The sequence below is a fragment of the Mytilus californianus genome, unplaced genomic scaffold (assembly GCF_021869535.1).
Source record: "Mytilus californianus isolate M0D057914Y unplaced genomic scaffold, xbMytCali1.0.p SCAF_3, whole genome shotgun sequence".
Lineage (NCBI taxonomy): Eukaryota > Metazoa > Mollusca > Bivalvia > Mytilida > Mytilidae > Mytilus > Mytilus californianus.
The window spans coordinates 23,513,989-23,527,035 of NW_026262679.1; the positions used below are offsets into that span (position 1 = coordinate 23,513,989).

At 32.7% G+C, this 13,047-nt stretch overlaps 1 protein-coding gene across 4 annotated transcripts in view; it reads right to left on the reverse strand.

Annotated features, from left to right (window-relative positions):
• Positions 1–13,047, reverse strand: part of LOC127734159 (mitotic checkpoint protein BUB3-like) — a 30,419-nt gene that overhangs the window by 8,394 nt on the left and 8,978 nt on the right. For 3 of the 4 annotated variants that reach the window (XM_052243877.1, XM_052243875.1, XM_052243876.1), the window contains exon 2: positions 487–711. In XM_052243877.1, the coding sequence (XP_052099837.1) occupies positions 487–699 (213 nt within the window). In that variant the 5' untranslated portion in view covers positions 700–711. The remainder of the gene's footprint in view (positions 1–486; positions 712–13,047) is intronic. The other variant, XM_052243878.1, reaches the window with a different exon arrangement.

The window sequence follows — 13,047 nt, forward strand, 5'->3', positions numbered from 1 at the left end:
TGCATCGATCTCCAAACAAGCATATGACATTCGGGGGTTAGAGCAGACTTGTTGGCTTTGATTCGCAACAATGTGTGCAGCCAGATAAGGTGACATGTTTTGGGTTTTACTTATTGTTAAAGGCCAAGTTTTTTAGCTACATTCTAATATTATTTTAGAATTATGCCATTTTGTTTTCTTTCTTTTCAAAAAGTCATTTTTCTATGCATTATATATACTTGCAAAATCTTACCATTTTGTATAACCTGTAGCTTGAAAAAAAAATCTCAGTGATCCCTACTATTTTTTTCACATTTTTAAATTTACAGAATGATATAAACTACATTTTAGCAAAGGATAAAAAATTGTATTTTTTTTTCAATTTAGACCTTTATTTAGAAGTGGAAAAATTTGGAAAATGTACGTATCAGACAAATTAAAAAAATTCATGACTGTACATGTATTAGCTATAAAATGTGCCTTTCCCTTTCAGATTGTCATACTTACATGGAAACAACAATCTAAAACTGGTGCAGAATGAAAATATTCCATTCTCTTGTTGTTGGCAACAATATCGTACAATCTGACTGTAGAGTCCCATGATGAAACTAGAAGAAACTGGCTAGAGTTAGGACCAAATTTTACACTTGATATACCATCATTTGGTGGGTTCTTTAACTGGAATTCATTTGGCGTTTCTCCCATCTCTATTTCTGGCATCTATAAATAGAACTGTACACACAATTAGGTCATTTGATGTTCATATGATGTTCACTGCACAGCGTCAAAATAATGTTGTTTTTTTTTAACTCTTCATATAAAATCTTTATTACTGAATAATCATGTTGTTTTCATGAGGCATTTGTAAGGGTTGTACATTTATGGACCAAATTCTAGAAAAAGTCTTATGGAGGTTACTATTTCAATATTTAAAATGACTCCAGTTGGCAAAGCCTTATTGATTTAACCATGTTTACTGAGCACCATGTTATACAAACACAAGCAGACACCTATAAATTTTAAAGAGAGCTGCAGTTTAGTCCAGATTCACTTTTCATTCATACATATCCATACATGTGCAACACATTAAGACTATTCTGTTACTAAAAATCATGTTGCTACTTAACATTCTTTCGTTCAGTTTTCAAATGGAATTAAAGACTTTTCCTCTCATATCATTTTACCAATTCGTAGGAGGTTACCCCCTCTTTCTCATTTTCATTGACTTATAAAGAATCTAAGAAAACTCCTGGGTCATACAATAAATACAGTTTGTTGTGTAATATCAAAAGGTTAAAATACATCACTATGGTTAAAGACAATATGCTGACCTCTGTATATTTTCAATTTTTGTGTTGCTGTATCATTGACACATATCCCACAAACATTTATCTTTTAAATTTTAATCATATGCTTTTATTGCATACATGTAGTTTCTATCATCAAGAAAGTTAAAAAAAAATATTCCTTTTTGCAGGATTAGTTACACAAATTATAATTTTTTTTATGAACATGATGAAGCACAAATTTACAACTGCAAAATTAATATGACTATATATCAGTAAACAAGAAATCAATTTACAAATGTATCATGTGCATATATATATTATTTTGTATTGGCACTAAAAATTGATTGATTAATAGTTAGTATAATTTAAATGAAAGTTTCTTCGTCTACTACAGTGTACATGCAAATGCGTAGAGTTTTAAATTAATAAATTTTTGGTTGGTCAAAATGATTATAATGAGTATGGGTAATTTGTTGACAGATTGTCTGTTACTGTTGTTTGTTTATTTCAGTGGTTTTGTATCATATTGTAATGATGTGGCCATTATATTTCCATTTCGGTGTTGTATTATAATAACATGGGTGCGCATGTACATGTATGTAAATTACTTATAAGGTAAAAGAGAGAATTGTGCTATACATGTACATTCTATATACAGTGAAAGTTAAAAACATTCTGGACAATGGTCTACATTGTAGATGAGCGTCTCATGTAGGTAGGTCTTGAAACATTCAAGACTATCTGCACGGGTAGCAGCAAGGGGGAGGGGGCTCTTGGATAGAGATTCTTTCCTCACTTCTGTTCTTAATGTCTTTTCTACAGGATAGTACAGTGTTCTCCCCAGGCCATTAAAGCACCACAGACCCAAGGTCCTATAATTTCCGAGCATGGTCCTATTAGTCCTCGCGCAGTCCTATAATTTCCAAGCGAGGTGCTATAATTATATATATAATTTATCGGTTAAAAAAACGTTAATTTCGGTAAAATTGTGACATGTTCAATCTTATCTGTGTGGTAAAGAATTACAGGTGAAATTTAATCAGCGTGTCAATAGTTACAATACGGGCGCAGGAGGTTTGCCCTTTTTTACCTGTAACACTAAAGGACATTTGCGCTTTGAATTTTGATACACCTGTATTAAATTGACCAGTCTTTTGCACTTTTTATCTATAGTCATCTACCAGCAATTTAAATGATTTGTAATCATAACATAAATAAATTCAACTTGTATTTGTCGTTAATTAGTTCACATGGATGGACACGGTCTTCAACATAGAGTTTAAAGTTATAGACTAGTAAAGGAACAAAATGTATACATGTATGTTAAGATGGATTTTTATCATTGAACAACAGTCGGTTAATTACATTAAAATTTGTTATATTGATGAAAAAGCACCTAAGTCAAGAATTGAGAAAGAGAAACTAGAATACTTATTTGAAATATGGGCAAAATACCAGTCAGGACAGATTACAAGAGCTAAATTTGTTCATTCCTTGAGGGCCATACAATATATAGGTGATTGATTTACCCGATGAGGATTACCTGTTGCTGATTGGATTTAATCAATAAATTTTCACCTGTAACTTGTTTCTTTTGTGTTTTAATTAATATGGAGATACTTTAAATTATGACTTCTGACAACAATTTGATGGCTTCACTCACCACCAAGCGTAGACCAGTGATGTAATCGAAAATTTTAATTTGGACACTTACAATGCCAATAGTTGTACACATTAATGGTGTTGAATGATGAATAAATATTTAAATTTCACTTAATAACTCATAAGCTTGTAATAAAATGCTTCGTTGAGTGCAACCAGATACGACCGCAAAGGTCGAACCCTGAACAGTTGGAGCAAGTTAAGACACAATATTCAAGCTTGATACTGTCTGAATTTGGGCTGTGATCAAATTTTTGACATAATATAGGTTTCTGACACGAAATAAATGTGGTCAAAGATCTTAAAAATTTAAAATGGGACATTTAATTTACCTGGTATGGTCTGATATCCAAAATCTAGCAACATGGTTAGATTCAGCATATAAAAAAACATCAAAAATTTAATTTTAGTTGAAATCAAACAAAGATTAATTTTGGACCCTTCAAACCTTAATATGGACTTATTTGAAAACAGGGCCCAAAATAAAAAAGCTAAATGCATCATAAGATTCAGCATATCATACAGACGCAATAATTCAGTTTTTAATGAAATCAAACAAAGTTTAATTGAAGATTTCTTGCTATTGTGCAATACTGTGCTGTTGCTACAATTGAAGATTTCTTGTTATTGTGCAATACTGTGCTGTTGCTACAATTGAAGATTTCTTGTTATTGTGCAATACTGTGCAATTGAAGATTTCTTGCTACTGTGCAATACTGTGCTATTGAAGATTTCTTGCTATTGCCCAATACTGTGCTTTTGTACAATACTATGCTATTGCGCAATACTGTGCAATTGAAGATTTCTTGCTATTGCGCAATACTGTACTATTGCTGTTGCCCAATACTATGCTATTGCGCAATACTGTGCAATTGAAGATTTCTTGCTATTGCGCAATACTGTTCAATTGAAGATTTCAAAAATTTTGTAGAAACCCCCTTCCTTGGAGTATTTACCCCCAAACTCAATCCCAGCTTACCCTTTGTGGTATGTAACCTTGTAGTACAATTTTAGAGAGATCCATACACTAAAACACAAGTTATTGTCTGGAAAATAGAAAAATGCTTGTTTTTGGCCCCTTTTTTGCCCCTAGTCCCTGACCGTTTGGAGCACTTACCCCCAAACTCAATCCCAGCCTTCCCTTTGTGATATGGAACCTTGTGGTACAATTTCAGAGAGATCCATACACTTACACACAAGTTTTATTGTCCGGAAACTACAAAAATGCTTGTTTTTGGCCCCTAATTCCTAAACTGTTGGTACCATAACCCCTAAAATCAATCCTAACCTTCCTTTTGTGGTATTGAACCTTCTGGTAAAATTTTATAGAGATCCATTCATTAAACTAAAGTTATTGTCCGGAAACCAAATGTGTCTTGGGACGATGACGTCGACGACATCATAGCATTATACGACGCAAAAATTTTTTGCGGTCGTATAAAAATTTGCAAATAAAAAAAAAATTATAAAAATAAATTGTATACATTGTATTGCCATTTTTGTATATATTTATTCAATCAATAATACAATAACATTCAGGAAAATTAATTCATATTATTCAAAGATTTACAAATTAGATATATTGTACTATAGTTTTAATGGTACGAGTAAGCAGTGGTACGAGTTAACATCAAATTATATAGGCCCCTTCACGGTTAGTGCAGTCATATTGAATAGGGTACGAGACAAGTCTGCCCGGAGACAACTTGGATGTCTATGAAGACAACTCGGATCGTCAATAAGTAACTTGGACTGTCTATAAAGACAACTCAGACTAAGTATAAAATTATACTTTTGAAGAAATAAGCGATTTAAGGAAAAAGAATGTGTTTGATGATTAGTCTCTAATAAAGTAATGATGCTGATTTTGAGTATATAAATGACGAAAAAGACAACTGGGAACGTCTATGAAAAGACGTCTATATAGACAATTGAGTGATAGTCCCTAGATTTTTTATTTCTGTTGTTTGAAAGCTGTATGAAAAAACAATGTTTGTAATGTTTTGGCAAATTCACTTTTTGTTTGTTTGTTTGATATATGTTGAATATGTTGAGTATTTTAAAGTATTGTAGTATTAGTCCAAGCATGCTCCAATTTAAAAATAAAACTACCAGTATAACTGCAATATACACATACATTTCTTTATTTCATCAAAGAAATTATTTCAAGTCAAGTATAGTAGGTATGTCATTTACATAAAAACATATAATTTAAGCACTAATTAAAACAAAGAGTTACACTAAATCAAAACAAGTTTGTCATTCACACAAGATACATAGATTTCCTTCGCTGACTAGTTTGCAATCCGTTGGTGTTTTCTTTGGTTCCTTGTACATAAGGTGGAGGCTTTTTTAAGTCGGTGGTGCCATCCTTCTACATCATTGTTGGTACGGACACTTCTGCCAAACACACCCCAGGACTGAACAGACCATACAGAGCTCTGCAACCAGGTGATGTTGACTCAGCTCTAGTCTGCATCTTCTGGAAAGCATCTGGTATTTGGTCTGCAGGCAGGAATGGTAATGCGAACACCTGACGAAGAAACTTGTAGACGTCATCTCTCTGGCTGTATGCAGTCTGAAAAATTAAAAATTACTATTACATGTACAAAGGAATTAATAATTATGATATCACAATTTTTATATTTTTAATGGGAGAATATACACAGAGGAACACTAATAATGCCTGAATTTTCTGCTACTAAAATCTAAAAATCTAAATATAATGTACCGGTAGATATTTGATTCAAAAATGACTGTAACCTATAGTCATGATAGTTGTTAACTTTTATGCCATTTGGTGTCTGGTAGAGAGTTGTCTCATTGGCAATCATACTACATCTTCTTATTTATATCAAAGTGATGGAAACCACTTATGGAAAGATTGGAAGAGTAGTTTGGATAATATCAAATCATATTTAGGTAGGGTGTGGACAAAAGAGAACATTAATAAAGCACTATTGCTTACAATTGCATTAACTGCAGATCTTTAAAAGCACTTTTCCAGTAGATAAAATAAGCTAAATGTGAATCAAATTGAATGATAGGGGGTTCCTTAATTTGCACAACAATTTCATTTAAATTGAAGTTTATATCTTAACCAAACAACGTTCCCTGTTACATGTTTCACCTTTTACATTTATCTTTTGAAACAAAACCAAAATTGCAAATCAAAGATTCTTCTAGTAAACACTGGTAAAGTTTATCAATTATCCTTGTGAAACATAGGACCAACAGATAGACTTGAAGCTAAGAACTTTATTGTGTCAAAAAAATAACCTAAAAAGGTTGTTTTGGGTAATTTTGTAAGTTGAAACATACGTATACTATTTTTCTCCTCTAAGAATTGCTTATTGATTATGAAAACAATTATCATGATTATATGACATTGAAGATTAAAAGTTGTAAAGTTTATTTTAATCAATTTATAATTTAAATATTTTTCAGCAAAGGGCATTGAAAATGTACTTTTTCAACATAAAGTTAAACAAATTAAAAAACTTATTTTATTGAAATATGGATTCTATCTTGATTGCATAAATATATATACACTTCTTATATTCAAATGACTAAAATTGTTAACAAACATTTGATGGGGAATAAACTTTAAAAAAACTGTTCTAATTAAGAGTTTTAAAATTTTACTAACTGTTTCAAGCCAATCACTGATAAAATAAAATGCTCCGCTGGGGCGCAGCTTGATACGACCGCAGAGGTCGAACCCTGAACAGTTGGGGCAAGTATGGACACAACATTCAAGCTTGATACAGCACTGAATTTGGATTGTGATTAAATATTTGACACAGCATAGGTTTCTGACACAGAATGAAAGTGGTCTAAGAACTTAAAATTTTTTAATTTACCTATTCAAACCATATCATTTTTATTTTCTTTTATATATAAATCAGAAATAACCAATTTAAAATGGAAAATTTTAAAGAAAAAAAAATCCCCCCCCCCTAAATTTTTTGAACCCCCTTATGATTCATCACCCCCAAACTCAATCCCAGCCTTCCCTTTGTGGTATGGTACCTTGCAGTACAATTTCAGAGAGATCCATACACTTGAACACAAGTTATTGTCTGGAAACTAGAAAAATGCTTGTTTTTTGGCCCCTTTAATTTTTGGCCCCAAATTCCTAAACGTTTAGGGCAATTACCCCCAAACTCAAACCCAGCTTTCCCTTTGTGATATGGAACCTTGCAGTACAATTTCATAAAGATCCATACACTTACACACAAGTTATTGTCCTGAAACTAGAAAAATGCTTGTTTTTTTGCCCTTTTATGGCCCCTAATTCCTAAAATTTTGAGGCAATTACCCCCAAAATCAATCCCAGCCTTCCCTTTGTGGTATGGTACCTTGCAGTATAATTTTAGAGAGATCCATACACTAGAACACAAGTTATTGTCTTGAAACTAGAAAAATGCTTATTTTTGGCCCCTTTTTGGCCCCTTATTCCTAAACTTTTTGGGCAATAACCCCTAAACTCAATTCCAGCTTTCCCTTTGTGATATGGAACCTTGAGGTACAATTTCATAAAGATCCATACACTTACACACAAGTTATTGTCATGAAACTAGAAAAATGCTTGTTTTTTGCCCCTTTTTGGCACCTAATTCCTAAAATTTGGAGGCAATTACCCCACAAATCAATCCCAGCATTCCCTTTGTGATATGGAACCTTGTGATACAATGTCAGAGAGATCCATACACTAACACACAAGTTATTGTCATGAAACTAGAAAAATGCTTGTTTTTTGCCCCTTTTTGGCCCCTAATTCCTAAAATTTGGAGGCAATTACCCCCAAAATCAATCCCAGCATTCCCTTTGTGATATGGAACCTTGTGGTACAATGTCAGAGAGATCCATACACTTACACACAAGTTATGTCTGGAAGTTACAAAAATGCTTATTTTTGGCCCCTAATTCCTTAACTGTTGGTACCATAACCCCCAAAATCAATCCCCACCTTCCTTTTGTGGTATTGAACCTTATGGTAAAATTTCATAGAGATCCATTCACTTAAACTAAAGTTAGAGTGCGAAAACTAATGTGTCTTCGGACGACGACGACGCCGTCATACCAGTATACGACCACAAAATGTTTTTTGCGGTCGTATAAAAATAAGTGAACTAACCTAAATTATTGATTAATTACAGATGATTATTGTAGATTTATAATAAGTAAATTATAGGCCTTTCTTATACATGTTATATATATACCTTTTATAAATTTATACTCGGATTTCATATTTAAAAAAAAAAAAAAAGATCTTGTATAATTCTTAATTAATCATTTATCTTAAAGCTTTCAGACATAATTAATACAGAATCACTTTATGTAGTGTAGATCAAAAGTAAAAGGCAATGAATAAATCTATCATCTCTATATATCAAACATCTAATACATAAAATTGTATATTCAATTATGAGGTCAAATATTTGTGTATTGAGCGTGTATTTAGATGTATTTTGAAGGGTCTGTATATTTATGTAAGACTGAGGTTGATTAGTAATGAGGTCAATATGATTGGCATTTAAGAAGGTCGGGCATTGTTATTAAGGCCCCACCTTGTCTGAGATTTTTTGGTGATCATGACAGTTGTCAATCATACTAGTATTGTATCATTACTCAATCACCTCATCAAAATGATAAAAAAAGCCTGCACATCAACACACCTTAAAGACATAAATACTTGAATGAACTGCTCCAAAAATATACCCAAATTTTTCAGTTTATATGTGCATATGTGCACAGACATGAGAATTATAAAGGAACTAGATTTCAGTGTGTATACATTTTGTAGATTTAGTAGCTAACCTGTGCCTTAGGAAAGATTTAGAACAAGTTCCTATCTTTCCAATAATCGAGAATGAAGTATACACACAAAATATTTTAAGATAAAATGATCAATTGTTCATTGTGTCAATTTCTATTTTAGGACATACAGTATTTACCTGTAACCCGACATTTTGGACCTTTCTCCACACAGCCTGACCCCAATGGAAGGCACAATATATCATTTAATAATTTATAATAATGTATATGGTTCAAATCCTCTTTTGATACTTTGTATCAGTTGTCCTTTTAGACGGTCCAAGTTGACTTACTGAAGGTCCGAGTTGTCTTCTTTAGACGCTCAGAGTTGACTTATTGATGGTCCGAGTTGTCTTCTTAGAAGGTCCAAGTTGTCTTATTAGTTGGTCCGATTGGATTCGGTTTGACTTGTCTCCAGGCCGAATTGTCCCTATTCATTTTATAGGGGCAAATTTTCAAAATGGAGGTAAAAATGGTTTGAAAAATACGGGAAAACATCATTAAAAGAGGACAGTTGCTTGGAAACATGCATAGGATTTCCTGTACTATCATACTATTTCCACCTCTTCTGAATAATCTGCCCCCTATTCAATATGGCCTAACTATTAAACCGTGAAGAAGCCTATTAAATAAGATTTTTGGCTGATTAATGATTACAAAGATTACTTGAAAAAATTGTAATCAATTACAGCTGATTAATGATTACAACTTCAATTACCCTAAGCCTGGTACAAGACTGTGCATGCATACTCAAAGGTTGGTCTTATAACAAAGTCACAAAATAATCACATGGGTAGACAACCCCCAAATCATCTCTTCATCCACGACACTTAAGTCTATTACCATTGATGTGAAAAATAACAAAGAAGAAAGACTATACAAATTAACATTCTTTATTAAAAACAGGACTCATACAGGTACAGGGGAGTCACCATCATGACTTTATCCAATTAGATTTTCCGAATTTAATGTTGATAATTAGGGAATTATCTGGGACTCTCCCCACAGAATTAAATAGCAAGGATATCATGTCACAATCCCATGAACTGGATGATTATACTGTTGTTAAGGAGGTTATTAACACTAAGACAAGCCAACATAACATCAATGATACTGATGGCATCAGCTGTGGTAGTGGTGAGACAGTTACGGATATACATGTATCTCATGATCAACCTACAAAATTGCTCCCATCTACAACTCTAAGTGATTTAAATAATAACAGTTCATGTATTGATAAATGTGACTTAGAAAGGATGGAATCCTGTTTCTCTTATGCCATTCTGAAGTTAGAAACTGCGTTGTATGGACAACACTGATAAAATAATCACTGCTCTTAACTCAAAGATAGATACCTTAAAGTCAACAAGTAACATGGTTAAATCTCAAGCAGATGGGAGCATTTCCATATTAGAAAACAAGCTACATCATCTGAAGGATGAATTATCTCATAATAAAAGCTTGTTAAATGAGACACCGGAACAGTTAAGAAATACCATCTCCAGTGCCAACTATGCACAAGAAACTTATGAACACAGAATAAGGGATAAGAATGATGAAATTCAATGCCTCAATCTATCAGTCAAAGAACTATCTTCAAAACTTAATATCTCGAGAGATGAAATAATTGAATTAAAAATGCAACTTGCAACAATGATAGATTCTGGAACACAATTCAAAGCTGACATCCCAATAAGCCCATCAAATGCCAACCTGACCGTCTTACTTGTTGGAACATCTAACACTTAGGGAATTAATGCACCGAAACTTACAAATATAGCTGAAGTTAACAAAGTAACAAAATATACAATACAGCAAGCCACTGAATATCTAGCAACAGTTACAACTCCACCTTCAGTCTTAGCACTTCATTTGCTAACGAATGACCTGAAGACCAAAAAAACAGCAGCATGTGTTGATGAAATGTTTGATCTAACATCACTCATCTTTTCAAAATGGCCACTTATTAAAATTGTTGTTTCATTCACACACCATCAATAATTCAACAAATGGGCAGATAATCAATGTTTTGTTGAAACAGAAGTTTTCTGGTATGGATAATGTCTACTTTGCAGAACATAGCAATATGTTCATCTATGGTAATCCAAATAAAGATCTTATACGTGAGGATGGATACCATCTCAATGACAAAGGAATTTCAATCTTAGCTGGCAATATAAAACCGGCCGTACATGCTGCATTAGATGTATCTTTACCTAGCCGTCGCTCAAGAAGCCAGTCAAAGTCATGGAAGACCAAAGGACATGGGCGTGGTCAACAGCATAACTGAAAAGCACAATTTTCAGTTCTATATAAAATGTATATAATTTAAAGAGATTGTGTGTCAAATTTTATGATTTACTGATATAGTAAATATCAAATTGTCATTTGATTACATATATTGTGTTTTACAATTGCTATACACTTTTTTTTTCAAGTAAAATTGGTTAACAAAGCAAATATCTATACACCATGTACACAGATTCATTTGCAAGGAATAAATCCCCCAGTTTAACATAAAGTAAAACAGGTTAATTCCTGTTGTTTTTTTTTAGCTCAATCTTAGCTAAATTTGATTTATAACTGATTCAGTTAAATTTAAAAGAATGAGGAAAATTTTTCTTATCACTCTCTTTTTTTTTTTTGTGCAGTACATCATGTACATATTCATTTATTTTTTATTTCTTGAGTGTTACCTGTTAGGTATATGAATAAAATGCCAATCAATTCAAGATCTAGTGCATGTATCAAAATGTGCTTTTGGAACACAGGGGGCTTAATATCTAAAACTAATGATAAGAAAACAGACCCACTCTTTTTAAAAGAAATAAACAAATATGATATAGTTTTTCTAGCTGAAACACATCTGGGATAAAATGCCAACTTTTTTAACATTGGTCAATTTCATTATCACCCAGTATGTAGACCAACATCAAAGCACACTAATCGTCATTTTGGCAGTTTGGCAATTTTGAGAAAGCCAGCTGTAAAAACTCATGTTAAAATATTAAGAAATACTAATCCTGACTATCAATGGATTAAACTTGATATGGATTTTTTTGGTTTTGACAATGATTTATAAATTTGTATTGTTTATTATCCACCTAGTGGCTCAGCATACACCAAGGGTCTAGATAAAGATATCCTGGATTGTATTGAAGCAGATATATGTAAATATCAGAGGGTAGGAAACATTCTTCTTTGCTGGGACTTTAATGCAAGAATATCAGAACTGAATCTGATTTCATTTTACATGATGACCACCGATACACGCCAGTCTATGATAATTATCCTATTGATAAAAAAATACTCAATAGATATAGTCCAGATATGACCATAGATACAAGAGGCAAAGAACTATTGGATTTATGTGTGAGTCAACAAATACGAATCCTTAATGGTCGCATCCTTGGTGATATGTTTGGCCACTTAACATGTTATACTCCTAATGGAGCAAGTGTGGTAGATTATGTTATGGTGTCGGATGGTATCCTGGATCAGGTTTTACATTTTAAGGTAGCTGACTTTATACCTACCTTATCAGATACTCATTGCAAGCTGGAATGGACAATGTCAGCTAGGTACACTATACAAAAAGATGGTAATGTCTGTATACAACCTATGGAACCTAATTTTATTTGGTCTGATGATTCTTCTTATAAGTTCCAGCTTGCAATGTGTTCAACAGATATACAAAACAAGCTTTTAGAGTTTAACAATAATTGTATCAAAGACACACAAGAGTCAGTGGATGAAGCGACGACAGAACTTACTGATCTTATATTGTCCGCTGCACATTCATCTCTCAAAAAGCCAAAATTTATAAAAACTTCTCCCTCAAAATCTAAAAATAAAAAATGGTTTGACAAAGATCTTGGGAAAACTAGACAAAACCTCATCAGATATGCTCGTATATATAGCAAATTTCCAAAGGACAATTCGTGAGAAACCATTACTACAAACTTTATCGAGAGTATAAAAAACTATGTAAGTTTAAATATAGACAGCATAGGCAGTCAATATTGACCCAGTTGGAATCTCTTCATGAGAATAATCCAAAGCTTTATTGGAATCTTGTTAATGACTTGAGAGATATGAGAGAAAGAGACCATAAAAGTTCTGCCGTTGATCCATCCACCTGGGTAAATCGATCTCTTCTAAAATTTAAATGAAGTAAAAGACAATTTCAAACAACGCCTTAGCGAACTTGATAAATTACTAGACAGTCTACAAAAAGAAAAAATCTTTAATGAACTTAACATGCTTATTAGTCAAGAAGAAATTTCTAAAGCTATAT